Source organism: Salvelinus sp. IW2-2015, linkage group LG18 (assembly GCF_002910315.2).
Source record: "Salvelinus sp. IW2-2015 linkage group LG18, ASM291031v2, whole genome shotgun sequence".
In the NCBI taxonomy this organism is placed as follows: domain Eukaryota; kingdom Metazoa; phylum Chordata; class Actinopteri; order Salmoniformes; family Salmonidae; genus Salvelinus; species Salvelinus sp. IW2-2015.
This window is the reverse complement of record NC_036858.1, coordinates 50,242,681-50,263,971: the sequence shown is the minus strand read 5'-3', so window position 1 is coordinate 50,263,971 and position 21,291 is coordinate 50,242,681. Positions and strand designations below refer to the sequence as shown.

At 43.5% G+C, this 21,291-nt stretch overlaps 1 protein-coding gene across 1 annotated transcript; it reads left to right on the top strand.

The window, feature by feature from the left end:
• Positions 1-6,818: 6,818 nt before the first annotated feature.
• Positions 6,819-17,456, top strand: LOC111978741 (sideroflexin-1). Its single transcript, XM_070448703.1, is given in 12 exon segments — positions 6,819-6,896; positions 10,343-10,516; positions 11,195-11,365; positions 12,303-12,401; positions 13,000-13,075; positions 13,183-13,205; positions 14,292-14,332; positions 14,335-14,418; positions 16,112-16,161; positions 16,647-16,696; positions 16,870-16,917; positions 17,063-17,456. Coding segments are annotated over 11 exon segments (903 nt in total). The 5' UTR covers positions 6,819-6,896; positions 10,343-10,352; the 3' UTR covers positions 17,160-17,456.
• Positions 17,457-21,291: the final 3,835 nt, after the last annotated feature.

Sequence of the window (21,291 nt, the reverse complement as noted above, 5' to 3'; positions counted from 1 at the left end):
TTGCCTATTCAATTGCCTTGTATTTATGGATATGTATGCACTTCATACGCCTTCCACTAGATGTCAACAGGCAGTAGAACGTTGAATGAGGTGTCTAGCCTGATGTGGGACCGAATGAGAGCTTTTGGAGTGACAGGTCACCCATATTGGCAGTATTTTGCTGCGCACCTGGGTGCACCATATCGTTGTCTGCAATGCCTTAGGTAGACACGAAGAAATGCTCCGTCTGGGACGTTATTGGATACATACGAGAAAAATATCCTAAAGATGGATTCTCAACTGAGTTTGACCAGTTTATTCGACTTTTATGAATTTTTTGAATTTTTCGTTCCATGCGTCAAACTTGCTAATTCGACAGAAGAAATGGACATTCTAAAACAAAACAACGATTTATTGTGGAACAAAGATTCCTGGCACTGCATTCTGATGAAAGTTCATCAAAGGTGAGAGAATATTTATGATGTTATTTCGTATTTTTGTTGAATATGTTGACTCCAACATGGCGGAGAATGGCTGAGCGCTGTCTCAGATTATTGTATGCTGTGCTTTTTACTAAAGTTATTTTTTTTAAATCTAACACAGCGGTTGCATTAAGAACCAGTGTATCTTTAATTATATGTCCAACATGTATTTTTCAGCAAAGTTTATGATGAGTTTTTCTGTTAGATTACGTGACTCTCTAAAATTTCTCCGGACAATTTGGAGCATTTTGGCGCCATGTTCACAATGTAAAACCAGGATTTGTAGCTATAAATATGCACATTTTCGAACAAAACATAAATGTATTGTATAACATGATGTTATAAGACTGTCATCTGANCAATGTAAAACCAGGATTTGTAGCTATAAATATGCACATTTTCGAACAAAACATAAATGTATTGTATAACATGATGTTATAAGACTGTCATCTGATGAAGTTGTTCAAAGGTTAGTGATTATTTTTATCTCTTTGTGGGTTTTGTGAAAGCTATCTTTGCGGTGAAAAAATGGCGTTGTGTTTTGGGCTATTGTGGTGAGCTAACATAAATATATGTTGTGTTTTCGCTGTAAAACATTTAAAAAATCGGACATGTTGGCTGGATTCACAAGATGTTTATCTTTCATTTGCTGTATTGGACTTGTGATTTCATGATATTTATATGCTATTATTTACTTGTGGCGCTATGCTAGGCTATGCTAGTCAGCGTTTCTGATGAGGAGGATCCCGGATCCCGGAGTGGTATCCGTTGCTTTTATACATGCCTTACTACTCGAAAGTCGTCTTAATTCTCGCTCAAAAAACCTCCAGTGGCTTATTTTTCAAATTGGCATATTTCGTTCATAAATGTCTGCACAATAGTGGAGGTTTCATTGAGTTGTGAGGTAGTACTTTTGCACATATGACATACTGTGACTGAGGAAAGGCACTACTCCCAATATAAATAAACTCCAAATCAATGTAGTTCTCATCATATTTCCGCCTCTTCAATGGTCCAACGTCCCTGTCTATTGTTCAGTGCTTTCCCGGGTAAGGGGGCAGTAGCTCTTCGGCTGCATCAGGTTCACAACTGTCAGTGTCCATGCTAGCTGGGCTAACAACAAATTTAGAATTACTGATGCTATCATTGGATGTGCTCGTGGAAGCAGAACAACTTGTGTTGTCGACAGGTGCAGGTGTAGTACTATGGATGCGGGCCTTACTTTTTTGAACGATTTATCCATTTTCGAGCAAACGGAATGAGCAGCAGCTACGTTTGGCTACATACGGACCTTTAGTAGAATTCCCGCGAGAGAGTAATGGTTAATGTGATTGGATGTAAATTATTTGACTAGGCTACCTGTATTTGACATTGTGTTATTTCGCTGAACACTAGATGGTTTAATTTTATTTTTTGGCAGTGAAACGAGGCTACTCAGGCGAGATAAAAATATATATCACATTTTTATTTGGAGTATCCCCGACGGCATTGCGCGTACCCCTGGGGATAGATCGGCTGGGACTGTGTACATCAACCGGTGCGGCACTATCAGAGGTCATCGTGTGTCACGATTCCTAATGAAGGTGGCTCCCCTTCCTGTTCGGGTGGCGCTCGGCGGTCGCCGTCACCGGCCTACTAGCTGCCACTGATCCTTTTTTCCCCTTTTCTGTTTATTGGTTTCACCTGTTTTGTGTTTGGTTAATTAGTTAGGCTATATTACCCAGCAGGCCCGCCTGCTATTTGTGCGGGATTGTTTGTGTAACTAGGGTGCACGTTAGAGGTATACGTGTTTCGTGTTTTGTGGGTTTTGCTGGACTGTTTCAGTCCCCGGTTTTGGGGCATTTGTTTTGTGTGCGCCCTATGTTTTGTGGGGTAGCTTATATTCACCGTTAAGTGCATTAAATTAGCACTACCACTGAACTCTCTGCTTCCTGCACCTGACTTCGCACCCACTACACCCAGATCGTTACAGAATCCCGCACCTTCAAAGGAAGTCAGCAGGAGCAGCTGCCAACCCCCTTCCATCGATGGAGGAACGCGTCCTTCATCACACCACCGTCCTTCATCAGATAGGATCAGCGATGGATCAGATGATGGAGAGAATGGACCGATGGGAGAGGAGTGGTCTCCTCTCTTCACCTCCGGTTCCTCCGACGATTCCACCTTCTCCTCCCTCCGCATCCGGCTCGGGCACACTTCGTCTTGCGCTCCCTAGGGAGTATGATGGAGCGGCGGCTGGGTGCCAGGGGTTTTTGCTCCAACTCGAGCTGTACCTGGCTACCGTGAAAGCAACTCCCTCGGATGAGGAGAGGGTGAGTGCCCTCGTCTCCTGCCTGACGGGTCGTGCTCTGGAGTGGGCCAACGCGGTCTGGAATGGTCCAGACTCGGCAAAGGAGCACTATCCAGAATTCACCCACCGTTTTCGTGCCGTATTTGACCACCCTCCAGAGGGCCGAGCGGCGGGTGAGACTATTCCATCTTAGGCAGGAGAAGAGGATCGCGCAGGATTTTGCGGTAGAGTTCTGGACCTTGGCCGCTGGGGCTGGGTGGAACGACAGGGCCCTGATAGACCACTACCGGTGTAGTCTCCGGGAGGACGTCCGCAGGGAGCTAGCTTGTCGGGACGCCGCTCTCTCCCTCGACGAACTAATAGACATGTCTATCCGGCTGGACAATCTGCTGGCTGGACAATCTGCTGGCTGCCCGCGGGCGTTCGGAGAGGGTCCTGTCTGTTCCACTACCTAGCGCTCCCGCTCCCATTCCGATGGAGTTAGGGGGGGCCGTGCCGAGGGGTACCGGAGGAGGAGGCTCCTCCTGCACTAGCTGTGGTTGGAGAGGACACACGGCCGACCGGTGCTGGGGGAGCCCGTCTGGGAGTCGAGAGGGCAGGCGGAACACTTCTCGGTTACCCCAGGTAAGTCAGCACCAAACTCACCTAGAACCCCCTGTTGGTCACATGTTTGTATTTTWTWTTTTTTTCTTGAATTTTCTCCCTCTTCCCAGCATAAGGCGCTAGTCGATTCAGGCGCAGCTGGGAACTTTATGGATCGCGGACTCGCCATCAAGCTGGGTATTCCGCTAGTGCCGATAGATCCCCCCTTTCCCGTGCACTCCCTAGATAGCCGGCCATTAGGGTCAGGGTTGGTCAGGGAGGCCACAGTTCCACTGGACATGGTAACGCAGGGGAATCATAAGGAGCGGATTAGTTTCTTCCTTAGCGATCTTTTCGAGGAAGCTCAGTCCGGCGGAGCGTAACTATGATGTGGGGGACTGGGAGTTATTGGCGGTGGTCAAGACCCTGAGGGTGTGGAGACACTGGCTTGAGGCGGCTAGGCACCCTCTTCTCATCTGGACCGACCACCAGAATCTGGAGTATATCCGGACAGCTAGGAGACTGAATCCGCGTCAGGCAAGGTGGGCCATGTTCTTCCTCCKATTCAGGTTCACCCTGTCTTATAGACCAGGCTCCTTGAACACGAAGGCCGACGCGCTGTCCCGTCTCTATGACACGGAGGATCGGCCCACCGATCCTACTCCCATCCTTCCAGCCTCTAGGCTGGTGGCACCAGTGGTATGGGAGGTGGACATCGAGCGGGCGTTACGGGTGGAACCTGCGCCTCCTCAGTGTCCGACTGGTTGCAAGTTCGTGCCGCTTGGTGTTCGTGATCAACTGATTCGGTGGGCTCACACACTACCCTCTTCGGGTCATCCGGGTGTGGCGAGGACAGTGCGGGGTCTCAGGGAGAAGTACTGGTGGCCCACCTTGGCTAAGGACGTTAGGTTCTATGTCTCTTCCTGTTCGGTGTGCGCCCAGAGTAAGGCTCCTAGGCACCTTCCTAGAGGGAAGTTACAGCCCCTCCCCGTTCCACAACGGCCATGGTCTCACTTGTCAGTGGATTTCCTGACCGATCTTCCACACTCTCAGGGAAACACCACGGTCCTGGTTGTTGTGGATCGGTTTTCTAAGTCCTGCCAACTCCTCCCGTTGCCCGGTCTCCCTACAGCCCTACAGACTGCGGAGGCGCTATTTACCCACGTCTTCCGGCACTACGGGGTCCCGGAGGACATCGTCTCTGATCGAGGTCCCCAGTTCACGTCCCGGGTGTGGAGGGTGTTTATGGAGCGTCTGGGGGTCTCGGTCAGCCTGACCTCCGGTTATCACCCCAAGAGTAATGGGCAGGTGGAGAGAGTGAACCAGGAGGTGGGTAGGTTTCTGCGGTCATATTGCCAGGACCGGCCAGGGGAGTGGTCTAGGTACGTCCCATGGGTGGAGWTGGCCCAGAACTCACTCCGTCACTCCTCTACGAACCTATCACCATTTCAGTGTGTGTTGGGCTACCAGCCGGTCCTGGCACCATGGCATCCGAGTCAGACCGAGGCTCCTGCGGTGGAGGAGTGGGTGCAGCGCTCCAAGGAGACCTGGAGAGCCGTCCAGGAATCTCTTAAGCAAGCCGGTGGACGGCAGAAGAGGAGTGCTGACCGCCACCGCAGTGAAGCCCCCGTGTTTGTACCGGGGGACAGGGTCTGGCTCTCAACCCGAAACCTACCCCTCCGGCTTGCCCTGCCGGAAGCTGGGGCCGGAAGCTGAGGACTGCTGAGTTCAGGTCTCGTCCCAAGGATGATAAGGATGATTTTGGCACAGTGGGAGTGAGATTTGTCGAGAGAATGGATCCGTGCTTTTTGGTTGATACATATGTGGTGTCAGGTTGGGTGGAGGAGAGGTTGGGGACTGTTGAGTTGGGTTAGGTAACTCGAGTGGACTCTATTTTTTGCTTCCTCAGCCCAGAGGGAGCGGGGCGCTCCGGATTACGAGATTAGTGCTTTGCTCTCCGGAGCAGGGCGCCGTTGAAAGGAGTAATGACAGGGGTGGCATTAAGTGTTGAGGAGCAGTTGAAAGTGAAGATTCCCAATGTCTGTGACACCGCTGTTTGGTGAGATGTAGATATGGTGGGGAAACGGAGAAGAAATTATATGTCATGCTGAGTTTTGATACAGAGTCTTTAGCAGATAAGGTCAAGGTAGGAAGTGTCAGGTATCCCGTGAGAGTTTATGTTATGAAAATATTCTGGTGTTTTAGGTGTCAAGGTTATGGGCATAGTGCAGCAGTGTGTAAGAGGGAGATGCCTAGGTGTGCAGGAGGGCATTTTTTATTTAACTAGGCAAGTCAGTTAAGAACAAATTCTCATTTACAATGACGGCCTACCAAAAGGCAAAAGGCCTCCTGYGGGGATGGGGCCTGGGATTAAAAATACAAAATAAAATATAGGACAAAACACACATCACGACAAGAGAGACACCACAACGCTACATAAAGAGAGACCTAAGACAACATACCATGGCAGCAACACGTGAAAACACAGCATGGTAGCAACACAACATGGTAAAAACACATGGCAGCAGCACAACATGTTAGCAGCACAAAACATGGTACAAACATTATTGGCACAAACAACAGCACAAAGGGCAAGGAGGTAGAGACAACAAAACATCACGCGAAGCAGCCACAATGGTCATGAGACGAAGGAATATGTGGTACACACATCGGTGGAGAAAATTGTGTGTTAGTTGTGGKGGTGATCATGGAGATCAGAGATGTCCGGTGAGAGAAAGGCTGATTGAGGTTGCCAGGGTTAGAGTAGTAGAGAAAGTGCCGTATGCTGACGCATGGGTACAGGGTGAGGGATCCTGAGAGGATTTCTGTGAGTAGGCAGAGATCAAGAGAGTGATGGGAATAATATGTGCTTCAGTAAAGTGTGATTTTTAGCATTCATAGCCATGGTTGTTAATTGTACTGCAGAAATGGGTTGAAAGTCACAGAAAATAGAGGTTGTGGTGGCAGCGGCAGAGAAGTACTTTAGATTGCAAAGATTTACTGCAGAACAGTTGCAGGGGGTGTTTTACCTTATCTAGTCGTCTGGAGTAGGACTAGATAAGGTAAAATACTGGAATGTGTGGTTTTTGTTTTTTTAGAGAGGGCTAATAGGTGGTAGGTGGTATATGTGTGGTATATGGCCAATATACCATGGCTAAGGGCTGTTCTTAAGCACAACAACGCGGAGTGCCTGGATACAGCCCTTAGCCGTGGTATATTGGCCATATACCACAAACCTCAGTTCCTTATTGCTATTATAAACTGCTTACCTACGTGGTTAGAGCAGTGAAAATAAATGTTTTGTCATACCCGTGGTATACGGTCTGATATACCACAGCTGTCAGCCAATCAGCATTCAGTGCTCGAACCACCCAGTTTATAATATTGTATCAAATAATATAATTAGGTAGGCCGTGAATGGCCTCACACACCCGTACAGTAGGTGGCGGTGTATGCACCTAAAAGTTGGATGGGATCCGCCAACGAAATCCCAAAGAATAAGTCACTGTTTTTCAGGTCTCTGCAAGGTGTGTAGAGTGAGCACAGCTTGACATTGAAACTAGGTATGTTTTGGTGATTTTATTGGCAGTGTGTTACATGTTGTAAATGTGTAGCTAGCTCGAGCTAACGGAAGACGCTAACGTTCGGTCGTTTCCTTTTTGTTTTATACGTACGCTAGCTAGCTAACGTTAGTGGTTGTGTTTTTTAATTGCACATAGTAAGAAGGCACCGTGTTCGTTCACAATATAGTAATTTATATCAAGACAGTGTATGTCAGCCTCACATGCTACAATATTGGACAAGCAAACTGATGGTCAAACATTAGCTACCTAAACTTAAGCATGCTATTGTGAGCTTCCTATTTTAATAACGTAAACTGCACTCATATCGCTGCGAGACGCAGGTTGATTTGTATCCATCTACTATATACTGAAAATTGTAGATAACGTTACACTTCTAGCTTGGCCTTCCTTTCTCCTTTACTTGTCGTGAGTGTCAGGCACCAATCACATGTGTTATTGCATTAAAGCTTGCCTTGGGTTCACTGTAATTTTAGGGTACAGTTATTTTTTACAGTAGCATATCGATGCGCCATATCGGACGCTATTCGATTTTTTTTTATGGAAATAAACGGATGTCCATGTACTTTACCCAACTTTTTTTGTTAGTTCTAACGAGGGAGTCGTCTGGTAAACTAATTATCGGTCACGTTATCAACGCATTGGCGAACAGTCTGATTTCACTCTAAATCTATTGATCAACAATGAAAGTATCGACGCCTGCCACTTCATGGGACTCAATTCTCATTTACAGAATGTGGATATTTATATGTGCACTATTCTCAGGAAGATAAAGCATAATAACAAGCAAATGTCTTGATATTTGTTTCCTAAAAGCCTTGATTATATTTAAACCATATGTTATTATTAAATAGTTACAATACTATCAACAATCAAAATTATAGTAATTAGGAAAATAATAATTCTAACCTGTCTAGCTTTTTTCAGTTTACATTAGCATCAAACAAACATTCTAGCTGCATTTTACAGTTTAGCATTTTCACTTGGACAATTTAGTTTGAATTCTATTGCAAAATTGAGAGCCATAAGAACAGAAAACTGCTGTGGTTAAAATCACTTTTATTAGAATAACATAACTAAACCCTCCACATCCCACCCACCCCAAAAATTATTTTAAGTGATTTGTTTTTCAAGACCTACACCATGTGCATATACAGTGCATTCGGAAAGTATTCAGACCCTTGTTCCATTTTGTTACATTACAGCCTTATTCTAAAATGGATTAAATAGTCCCCCCCCAGCATTGAGTCAGCGTTGATGTTATGTTTCTCCTGTCCAGACACTGTTCTTGTTTTGTCTACTTATTGTTAAATCTACACCCAGTACTTGCTTCTAGTCTCCCAGCATCTGTCGTTACAGAACTGTTACACTTTGAGTCTTCTTGGGTATGACGCTACAAGCTTGGCACACCTGTATTTGTGGAGTTTCTCCCATTCTTCTCTGCAGATCCTCAAGTTCTGTCTTGTTGGATGGGAAGTGTCGCTGCACAGCTATTTTCAGGTCTCTCCAGAGATGTTCGATTGGGTTCAAGACAAGTCTGGGCTCAACAGTCCAGAGTTTCTTGTTTCTCATTGTCTGAGAGTCCTTTAGGTGCCTTTTGGCATACTCCAAGTAGGCTGTCATCTGCCTTTTACTCAGGAGTGGTTTCCATCTGCCCACTCTACCATGAAGGCCTGATTGGTGGAGTGCTGCAGAGATGGTTGTCCTTCTGGAGGGTTCTTCCATCTCCAAAGAGGAACTCTAGAGCTCTGTCAGTGACCATCGGGTTATTGGTCACCTCCCTGACCAAGGCCCTTCTCTCCTGATTGCTCAGTTTGGCTGGAAGACCAGCTCTAGGAAGAGTGTTGGTGGTTCCAAACTTCTTTCATTTAAGAATGATGGAGGCCACTGTGTTCTTGGGGACCTTCAATGCTGCAGACATTTTTGGTACCCTTCCCCAGATCTGTGCCTCGACACAATCCTGTCTCGGAGCGTTACGCGCAATTCCTTCAACCTTATGGCTTGGTTTTTGCTCTGACATGCACTGTCAACAGTGGGAACTTATAAAGACAAGTGTGTGCCTTTCCAAATCATGTCCAATCAATTGAATTTGCCACAGGTGGACTCCAATCAAGTTGTAGAAACATCTCAAGGATGATCAATGGAAACAGGATGCACAAGTCTCATAGCAAAGGGTCTGAAAACGTATGTAAATAAGTTATTTCTGTTTAATTGTAATACATTTCTAAAAAACACTTTTGCTTTGTCATTATGAGTATTGTGTGTAGATTAAGGGGGGGGGGGGTGATCATTTAATCCATTTTAGAATAAGGCTGTAACGTAACAATGTGGATAAAGGGAAGGGGTCTGAATACTTTCCGAATGCACTGTATAGATATGACCATGTGGGAACATCAACCCTAACCCTATCAAAGTGTGTATAAATTTTACTTTTTTAGTTTAATAAAATAATTTCTCACTGATATGAAAAATAAGGTCCTAATGCTTCCAAAACCATACCGCAAGCCAAGTGTGTTAATGTCCTGATTGAGCGTCTGGGCTCTTAACAAGACTACCCCGTACAGAGGACACCTTCATCCAATGTGTAATGCAATGGAACTGAGTGTCATGAATCATGATCAAGGGCTATACCGGTTAGTGATTACCCTCGCCATAACGTTAAAATAACTGCGGGAAAGCAGTACTCGGCAGGTGGGGGTGAAGGACACTGCCAGTGTCCTAGCTATCTAGTAGCCTCAATGGCAGTGGGCACGGCATGTATTAAGTGACACATAGTGGGCGAAGCATGTAGTGGGCGTGGCATGTAGTAAACGTGGTCTGCAGATAGACCCTTCAGCTAGAAAGACCTCTGTTTATCATCTGATTACCTAGGAAACCAAACATCATGATAACTCTAGTTGCTGAAAGCTTTTCATTCCTCAGTTTGTTTATTGTTGTACTGCAAGGCTCTGATGTAGCCTTGGTCAGATGATGCATAGCCTAGATGTGCATGTAAAAGACAGCCAGTAACTTAGGCCTATTTGCAAACTGTGTGCTGGACTGGTCATCTTTTTAATTCAGGTTGAATTAAGGCCTAAAATGCTAAAAGAAGGTTCAGGATGCCAATGTAATTCGCATCAATAATTTTTAGACTAATAATTTCGGCGCAAGCTAATTCGTCAAGAGAATTTGGATAAGGCCTGACTTTTTGTATTCAACACTCCTGTATTATGATTTTGAGGAGGAGACTAGAGGTGCAGTAGGCCCCTCCAATCACTAGGATTGTTTTGGCCACAGAGGAAGTGAGAGCTATAAATGAATCGGAGAGGTAGGGGGCTTACCGTGCTATCAAGGCTTAGGCCTAGCTGGGGAGGAGGACTTATCTTTTTAATTAAGTTGATTTTGTCCACAAGGTCTATTTTCTCTTTCTTTTTGCCCCGGTCCCAAAGTAAAACAAGGATGTCTGGAGATCTGTCCCTGGACATTAACATCAAGGAGCCACGATGGGACCAGAGCACGTTCATGGGCCGCGCCCAGCACTTCTTCTTCGCCACTGACCCCAGGAACATTCTAAAGTCCTCTGAGACCCTGGAGGATGCACAGGTTACTGTGAAGAAATAAAGGTACGGTGGGAGGAGAGGGAAGGATGGGTGAGGATAAAGTGGTGGAACGGGTGGGTGGAACTGCTGTCAAGTGAGATGCTGAGAACACATGGGTCACTGTGGAAAATTACAAGTATAGATGGAGGAGAGGATAAGGAGGGGTGAGGTCTTGGGAAAGAAAATTATGATACCTTGGAAAGCTACTGCATTACTCCTCCTCTCTCTGTACGATGGGGTGTGTGGTGCCTGGGAAGGAATTCCTTTACATTATTGGAAGCATCAAACCAAAAATCTATTGATTCTGTGGCTCGACATGTATGAGCATGGAAACAATCTATAGCAGTGTCTCTGAACTAAAGAGTTCAAGAAGTTAGCTAGCTGTCGTTATAACCTGACCCCCCMCCCCCCCCMCCCCCMCGGCATAATAAGAGAAAGAAACAAACAACATTTGACAGACAGACAACTAATTAGGCTTGGCCTGTAGGCTGGAACATCTGGCCTACTGGTTTCTCCCTTACACCAGAGATTAACTGAAAACACAAAAATAAATATGTAAGACTAAGCTGTGTCTTTGTTATGAACAAATGCAGAAATGGGCACATTCCTTTAAAACAACGGATGTACTTATATTATGCTTTATGCTGAATTTGTGTCAATCATTCATTCATTGTTTAAAGAGTTTGATGTACTTGTGTCCAGGTTAGGAGTGGTGAAGCCAGGTCTGACAGAAGATGAGCTGTGGAGAGCCAAGTACATCTATGACTCTGCCTTCCACCCTGACACCGGCGAAAAGATGGTGGTGGTGGGACGCATGTCTGCCCAGGTCCCCATGAACATGACCATCACCGGCTGCATGCTCACATTCTACAGGTACTACTAGGGTGTATTCCGTTTTCAATTTAATACATGTTAAATACAATTTGTGTGTAGCATAAGATACAGAACAGGTAAAAAACAATCCCAAAATATCACATGGTGAAATTGTCTGAGAGAAATGCATAGATTATGTTAAATAAATTCAGCATGTTAAAATGGTCATTTTACTCACTTAGTCAGGACACAGCTATTGTGGATGACAAGGATAGTTCTGAATAACTCACCCTCTACATTCCAGCTCAGAGGGCAAGACCAGAGTAGCATACTGCAGCTAAATCTCGTTTTACCACGGAATTAGGTCAATCTGCATTCTGTGTTTTTGCAGCCTGTATGAAATTATCTGTAGAGCGCTCTGCACCTTGAGGCTGTTATCTCTAGGTAAGTTCAGGTTGTTGATGGAGGACCTCCGTGTTTAGGAATGTGACTGCTTTTCTTGAATTGCTTAACTATTTTATGTTTTTATGCATTGTATTTGTATGATTTKTGTACATGCAGGGCTCCCTTGAAAAAGAGGCCTTGGTCTCAATGGGATTTCCCTGCTAAAATAAAGGTTATATGTTTTAAAGTCACACTGTAACACCATTATGTAAACATTGCACAGAAGTGGAAAGTTAMATTTTTAGCTGTTTTACAAGTCATGATTTAGCTTTGTTTTCTAGGAGAAACTCAAACAATCTGCCTCAATGAAATATCAGAAATTATTCATGCTTATTCTCACTTTCCTTGTCCTCCTTCTTCTCTCGTCTTTCCCTTTTCCCTACCCTTCTCTCCCATGTTTACATAATTTCGCCTTTCCATATCCCTCCCTTTTATCTCCCCTTTCTGTAATCCCTTTAACATCTCTCACCTTCTCTCCTCCCCTCACCCCTTTTGACCCTCTTTCCTCCCCCCCACATTCCCATCACCTCTCTCCTCACCTCTACTCCTCCAGGACAACTCCAGCCGTTGTGTTCTGGCAGTGGGTGAACCAGTCCTTCAACGCTGTGGTCAACTACAGCAACCGCAGTGGAGACGCTGCCCTCACCACCAAGTAGGGACTGGGACCACTTACACCACAACCACATTACTAAACCAGCCCTACAGTACCTGTAACTGGCTAGTACTATGGTGCATCTCATAGCCTTAGCTACTGTATCTTCCTCTCCTCATCTGCTTTCCTTCATCAGTACTGATCTGAAAGGACATGGATAGGTCTAGTTATTTCAGATCAGCGCAGATAAAAGGAAGGAGACATGGAAAGGGTGCCACTTTAAACTATTTAGATGCACCTACTTTAACCAGGACACATGCGGAATGAGAACAAGCAATGCTGGTGCTTCTCAGTTTATATGGAAAGAGCATGTAAAGACTGGGGACCATTTTAAATCATTATTACTGTGGAGAGATTCCTSAACTGTACATCGTCATGTCTGCCTGACTTGTCAAGTTTTGCAATAAATATTGCTTATGATTTGAATGCATGTATTCCGTATGCATTGTGACCATGTGCATTGTGACTTGAGACCTCTATCTGTGTATTAGATAAGACTAGATTCTGGTAAATGCTTGGAACAGGAACATTATTGAGGCTCAGTAAATTGTTTTAGTAAGATGCTAAGATGTAAATGTGTGCCCCTATGTTCTCTCAGTCAGTTGGCTGCAGCGTACACCAGTGCCACCACAGGAGCTGTAGTCACAGCCCTGGGACTCAAGTCTCTAGCCAAGGTACTGGACTGTCTCTGGATCATCTTAGTTCAAGTTGATTTACACTTCGCTTTGCATTTTAGCTCCATGAAAAATCAACATTGAGACAAACTCCGTCTCTCTCCCAGCGCCTTCCAGCCGTCATGAGCCGGTTCGTTGATTGTTGATTGAATCAACACATTATCCACTTTCAATGCAACGTACCTAGGGATGTCCCAGACTCAAAAAAATCTTGGTTGACCGAGAGTCATCTGTTTCGAACAATCGATTGGTCAAATTTTAAATCGTGTATTTTTCCATATATGGACACTTCCTATGTGTTTTAATCAAATCAGCTATATGCACTGAGCTTGTCTGATGCTTTAAGCTCTCTGTTTGATTAAATAATGAAGACACACAAATGACTAGAGGGAGTGCGACGGCAATTGATTTGATTGTGCCGGGTCGGGCTTAGTAAAAAAATATAATATATTTTACATTGAGTGACTGACTAGTTACGTTGTGTATCTCTCCTCCCTGCTGCGGCGACTACCACAGAACATCAACAGTGTTAATCTCGCTGTCCGTGTTGCTGAAGCTGCAACATAATTACAGTCATTTCTGACAAGTTTTGTTACCGAAATCCTCTTTTGTTTAGGAAAAACATTCCCTCAACCCTTGCTCTCTTTAGGTGACACATGTATGCATTGCATGCACATAACCAATAGGGCCTGATTTTATAGCGATCAATAAATTGGTKATAACAAACTCTGAACACTGTAACACGTGACAGCAAAATGATGCAGAGGACGTGACAAATAAACTCGAAACAGGGAAATGTTTACTGGTTGCTCAGGAGGTAAAGGGGAAGTCAGATGTGGAATAAATTTGACTAGTTGTGGAAAATACTGGAGATCAAGAAAAAGAAGGTAAGGAGCAAGGGCTGTGTGCTTATTGTGTGTGCCAAAAACAGGTGCTGTTTTTCTGATCGTTTGGAACAATGTAAACAACACTAAATAAATTACATTAAAACAACACTAAAAACAGTCTTATGCATTCGTGAATACAATTGCCGAAATGGAACGATTTATTGTTTACACAAATTATTCAAGGATTGCTTTATTTTATTTTTAAACTAAAATGTTTGATTGCATTTAAAATCATGAATGACTCGTGTGCAACAATATCCTGGTTAACTTTGGACATAGCAACATGATTTGGCTGAATTTCATTCTCTCCTTTATGTCCCTTTTCTTAGGGAGCTGAAGTACGGCATTCCAGTGACCGATGAGGAAGGGAACGGTTAGGAGAGTCAGTCACCGCTGCCAAGTCAGGCATCATCCAGGTGGTGGTGTCCAGGATTGGCATGGCTGTGCCAGCTATGGGTAAGCACTGTGTTTCGGACACAATGTGACTGACCGCCTGGATTTGGACTGGTGTTTTTCTACAATGGATGAAAGTAGAGACTCCGCGCTACAAAATTGTGTATCAAACACTGCACTASAGGAACAATGGGAAAGTAATTCTGCTTTGAAAGTTGATGAATTTGTAACCCTGCTTTTGAGAAAATGGCCCTTCAATGTTTTAGTACACCTACTGGAGAGCTTTTTGTCTACACCTATTCAGCATCGTTCACATCCTCTTAAGCCTTAGCCCCACCCATTTCTTTAAGAATGAATGTGTGAGGCCATGTCCTAAACAGAGTTAGTAAGGTAGTGTAGTAAACTACCAAAGATTTCAAGACGAAAAGTGGTGAAAGTAGTAGCCTACAATAAGGAAAAACTCCAGTTAAAAATACACGTATCTAGTCYTTGGCCTATATCCTAATATGACTTTGGTGCAGGTCATGTTCTTGATATTACCATCTCTGATAAACGCACACTATATCAAATTAAATCAGTGTATTTGTCAAATKCACAGGATACAGAAGGTGTAAATGGTACAGTGAAATGGTTATTTGCATAGGAAGTGTCCACATAAAAAATATTGTGTAATTATTAGATGATGCTTACCTAGATACACTTGTCTAAATTGATGGTTCGTGTGAAAGAAATGCTATAACCAACCCAAGCCACATCTAGCTAAGTGGATGGGTCATTATTGTCTAGCTAGCTAAACGATGAACCATAATCTCAACCCATACTATTAGCAATACAAACATATTGTCATAGCTAGCCACTATGCATGAAATGCTGTAGTATGAATCTGCAAGTAGCTAAAGCTAACAAACTAAGTTCATTGTTAGCTAACTAACATTAGGCTATAGCTAGCAATTCAAATGGCTTCCTCAGATACAAATAATATTACTACACAGATCATACACATAGCGTTAGCTAGCGAGCCAGCACGCTAACATTCGCTAGCTAGCCAACAGTATGATTTAACTTGCAATGAAAATGACTTTCTGACTAAATTAGAAACTTATAATATCTGAAAATGTAGCTAGACTCTTACCCATATACATGGATGAACGCTTCACGGCAGACTGGAAACCCTTTAGCTAACTAAGACGTCCTGTGTTTCCATTTAGTTTGTACAGCTTGTTTGGTCCGCGTTGTGTCAAGTCACACAGGTTCACACTGACCGTGTGCAGAAAGTAGTCCATCACAACTTTTCCCCCACTGATCTTTGTCGATAGCACCGGCTAAATTCGGGGCAGCAATGTTGTTGTGGGCAGTAGCAACACTTTTGCAGTTCTCCATGGCTAAGGTAATATCTTTCAAAAAAGCTCCGGTAGCAAGGATTATCTACACACACTGAGCAGCTCATGTTTGACTGAAGCGTGTTACATGGCAGACCAATCTGAACTTCTCTCTCTCGCCATGTCCAGCCCATCCATTATCTCAGCCAATCATGGCTAGCGGGAAGTTTCCTGTCTTTCTGTGGCTAAACCAACTAGGCTTGCGATTTAACAATTGTATTMGTATTTACAGATGTCATACAAGTTTAAGGCACATGAAACTTAACATGTTCCAGAAGGCATTTCTGCCAAAAAATGCATTTTATAAAATAAAAGATGTGTTGCCTCTTGAAAGTCCTCATTGTTTTCTCTCTCACTCTCTCTCGGTCTGTCCACAGCTATCCCACCTGTGATAATGAACGCCCTGGAGAAGAAAGCCTTTATGAAGGTAATGTTACAAGAGACGAATGGATGCCTGTCATGCTGTCAACAGTCAGTGGGTTTACTGGAGCCCGTACTACATACAGTGTGTGTGGAGGATAATCTGTGGCATGTAGCCACTGTTGTACTAATAAGCCTACCCTCTATTTGGAGTTCAAACCACAGAATTAAATAGTGTCATTCTATGTGGGGTTCAGCCATGTMAAATATGCTACTTGTTTGTTGGTGTCATGAGAAGCCAGTGGAAATCCAGGCTTCTGTGTTTTGTCGTGTCTGATATCCTGTGTTGATCYGCAATCTCTAGCCTGGTCCCGGATCTGTTTGAGCTGTTTTGTCAATGACCATATGAGTAAGCACAAACAGATCTTGGACCAGGCTTGTTAAGCTCTTCAATACTGTCAGTGTAATGTCTATATACTGTCAGTTGGTTTCATAAAAAATTGCTTCAGCTTGGAGTTGTTTTCACAATTTCTGTCTCTGTTCTCTCCTCAGCGCTTCCCAGTCCTAAACGCCCCAGTACAGGTGGGTCTAGTGGGTCTGTGGTAAGTTCATAGTTAATGATACTGTCGTCTGCGTTGGTCTAAGGGAGTAATTTTCCTCTCTCAATGACATGCGCTGTAAGCAAACTAACCATAACATGAATACTGCACGTCACGATTGTATTCCGCGTACTGCTTGTATTGCACTGTTTACAAAACTTCCTTTTCTCTTTCAGCCTGGTGTTTGAAACTCCTCTGTGCTGTGCCCTCTTCCCACAGAAGAGGTAAAATATGTCCATATGTTACATATCTTAGCTATAGACAGTGGATCTGCTTTTCTTTAACATAACGAGATTGTACACTCTAATAATCAATGTCTTTTTCTCTGTTTCTGGCCCCTTTTCTCTCCCTCTCCCTCTCTCTCCGTAGTTCTATGGCTGTGAGCAGCCTGGAGACAGATCTTCAGGAGAGGATACTACATAGCAGTCCCCACACTTCTACTGTCTTCTTCAACAAAGGCCTTTAGAACCACACAATAACACCCACCACAGGTAATCCCCATCTGCTGGTTGGACCCCGCTACTACAGCTCAGTGGGAACAACTGTAAGGTCAAAGAGAATATTATATTTATGCATATTTTTTATTACCTGTTTGTTTATGATGTTCTAGGCTTTTTTATTTTTTATTTGGGAAAGGTGATAGTGAGGGGTGTGTTTCAGTCCTACAAAGTTGCTTCCTTGTATGAAATGATGGAATAGGTGGTGAAAGCCTACCAGTCAAATTTTTCTGATTGTACACTGAACTAAAATATAAAAGCAACATGCAACAATTTCAACAATTTTACTGAGTTAAAGTTCATATAAGGAAATCAGTCAATTGAAATAAATAAATTAGGCCCTAATCTATGGAATTCACATGACTGGGAGCCAGGCCCACCCACTGGCGAGCCAGGCCCAGCCAGTTAGGCCCACCTGCATCTATACTGAACAAAGATATAAAACACAACATGTAAAGTGTTGGTCCCATGTTTCATGAGCTGAAATAAAAGATCTGCAGGAATGTCCACCAGAGCTGTTGACAGAGAATTGAAAAGGTAATTTCTCTACCATAAGCCACCTCCAACATAGTTATAGCGAATTTGGCAGTACGTCCAACCAGCCTCACAACCGCAGACCACGTGTAACCACGCCAGCCCAGGACCTCCACATCAGGCTTCTTCACCTGTGGGATCCTCTGAGACCAGCCACCCGGACATCTGAGGAGTATTTCTATCTGTAATAAAGCCCTTTTGTGGGGAAAAACCTATTCTAATTGGCTTTGCCTGGCTCGCCAGTGGGTGGGCCTGGCTCCCAGTCATGTGAAATCCATAGATTAGGGCCTAATTAATTTATTTCAATTGACTGATTTCCTTATATGAACTTTAACTCAGTAAAATTGTTGAAATTGTTGCATGTTGCTTTTATATTTTAGTTCRGTGTACAATCAGAAAAATTTGACTGGTAGGCTTTCACCACCTATTCCATCATTTCAGACAAGGAAGCAACTTTGCAGGACTGAGACGCAACCCTCACTATCACCTCTCCCAAATAAAAGAGACAAGGGGAGAAAGCCTCTTCGAAGTAATGAAACGCAGGCGAGCGTAGTGTGACAGACGGTTATCTTATACTGCTACATTGACAAACAGACTATGGTTTGATTTTTTTTTTTTTTGCGTTTATCCTCCCTGGGGTTGTGGGTGTTTAATTACTGAATGTTACTGAATGACAAATTCTATCAAATCACCCCAAACTAGATCGCCCCTCGTTTCAATCCCAGAGATATTTTTTCTCCCCAAGGTGTATTTGTTTTTTCCATTGTGTTTGAGATCGTACCCTTTAAGCKGTGTGCACTGAAACCATTCATGACTTGGAATTAGAAAATAGTTAAATTGAATCTGCTAGATATCCACTCCCTCAAGTTGGCTCAACTGTAGTCTGTAGTAAAATACAACAGTTGGTTTATGAGCACAATATAGACTATTAAATTCCTTTTTCGGTCTACCAGGGTTTTGTTTATCATTGCAAAAYGTATTGCTTCAGTGTGCCCTAATGAACATTAACCAGTTGACTAGCAAAGCTTCCCTCTCTCACCACTGCCCTTGGAAGTGTACTTACACACACACTGTCCTACCAGATAACCTTATAAACCCCTCTCATCCTAGTAACCCTGTCTGTTTTGTTATGAAGAAAACCTTTAGAGATGCTATGACACTGCGTGGGCACTCCTTACTGAGATTTCAAAAAGCACATTCCTYGTTGCACTGATGACAATGATATGCCAGCAGAAAGGTTTATCTAGGATAGGATCTAGGCATAATGTTTCCGCCCCATATCATGGTCTTTCGGCAGGTAGCCTAGTGGCTAAGAGCATTGGGCCAGTAACCGAAAGGTCGCTGGTTCGAATCCCYGAACTGACTAGGTGAAAAGCTGCCGACGTGTCCTTGAGCAAGTTTCTTAACCCTAATTGCTCCTATAAGTCACTCTGGATGAGTGCTTACTAAATAACTAAAATATATACTATATACTAATTTGGATAGTGACTGCATTTTCAATGGACCTCAAGAGTTTGATTGTTGGTGAAATKTGTGCCTTGCATTACTAATGCCTTTGAAGGGGAATGTACTGTATTGTGTCTAAATGTTAAAGTAATAAGGATATTATTAATGTTTTGTCCCCCGCTGTCAGTTTGTGACTCTCCTGGTCCCTCTTTAGACTGCTCATTCTTCTGTTACAATAGAGAAGGGCAAGAAGAGTTGGCTTGCAGTGCTGCCATACAGACCTAGACGCATGGTGGTTCCAATGTATGCAATAAGAGGCAAGGGTACAYATATGAATCCCACTCTGTATGATGTCAGGTTTAGATTAGTTGTGGTGATATGTATACCAAATAATATTGTTTTAATGTCATGAAACAAAAGCAAAGTTGTGAGAACCAGGGGTCTGAAACTACTGTCCGACTGACAAAATGTGCCTCCTAAGCTGATTTAATGTGGCCCGTGGTTGTATTAGGAAATGCAGCCCGTGGTCATAAAATTTGAAACACCTGTCTTAAACCCTTGAGCTAAAATAAATCAGSAATCAATTATAGGACAGTTGGAAGTAATGCTGGGACCTTTAGTTCCCGTGTGTAAAAACTGGGCTTAGTTGGAGCATCCCTGATCAAACCTGTATATTAATGTTGTTAATATATCGATGTTGACAGTGTAGTAGTAATATGTCTTTTTATGCTTGGTCGAGTAGTACCAGACTATTTCGTAGTGCAATATCAACTGAATTTAACTTTGTGTGGTCGAAATCGGGTATGTAAAACGCGTACATTTTTGTGGGATATAGAGGATATATTTAACAAATAAATAGCAGAGATGTATTAGATTTTAAACTTCAGGGTGCGGTGCTCCATTTCTTCACTAGGTGGCAGTTAGACCAACTATTACACATTTCCATTGTGTTTTTGTGTGTCTGAGAGTTGACTTTGAATGTAGTAGTCAAAACCACCCATCAGTATTGGCCCGGTTGATTTTTAGTAAGGCTCGGTCACCTAGCCTGGTACCAGATTTGTTTGCTGTCTTKTCAGGCTATAGATCACCTTTTCCTCTGTCAAAGTCAGTATAGAGCTCCACAGTTGAGGTGTCATAATACCCATAAAACCTAGCGGTCAAACRGGGAAATGGTTCCAATTGTTTTTTCACCATTMMATTTTCTCATAGGGGATTTTRGAAACATTTAAAATAAGGGCTGTGTTTTGTGCAGGCKTAACCTAGCGTGACGTTTTGATAACCATGTACATCTCTCGCACAAGGTGACYTTTATCAATCTATTCATCTCTATTTACTCTGATTCAAAAATGCTAATTAGCGTCAAAGTAGACATCATGCAAAACTACAAATACCTGCAAGCTCCTTCACGTCATCTCTAGCTGACGCTAACATTAGATAGTTAATCCAGAGATTCTTACCTTTGCCTCGATTCGGCAGTCTCGTCCAGATCATCATGGCATTTGTAGTTCTTTATGATAGCCACATTAGCATTTCAGTTTTCGGGGGTAAATACAGGCGACTATATTGATAAAAGTCCCTATTGTCCGAGAGAGATTTACATAGTTATCAAAACATCATGCCAGCGTAAGCCTACACGAATCACAGCCCTTATTTTAATGATTGGAACCAGTTCCGTTTAACCGCTAGGTTTTATGGGTATTATGACTCATACTGGGGTACTCTATGGCATGCCTACCATCCCACTGTGCTTGGTAGTTGTAGATCACGTCTCTCAATTAAATCCGATATTTAACAAGACATTTCACTGTAATGGACGTCAGTGGTCATGAATGAATCTCCTCCTCTCACAGACTTTTTATTCTATTGCTCTATTTTTASAAATGACTCCACATAGCCTGGTCCCAGTTCTGTTTGTGCCGTCTTGTTTAGTGGGACAGTGAAGATAGAATTTGGCAAGATAACACAAACAGATCTGGAACCAGGCTAGATTCCTCATACTTTTCAGTGCAAATGTTTATCATCATCCATAGACAATCAGATGCACCGCAGCAGTGTTATTATGGCCATACAGTAAACATTGCTACATTTATGCCATGGCTTTCAACTGCAAATACCAGSGTT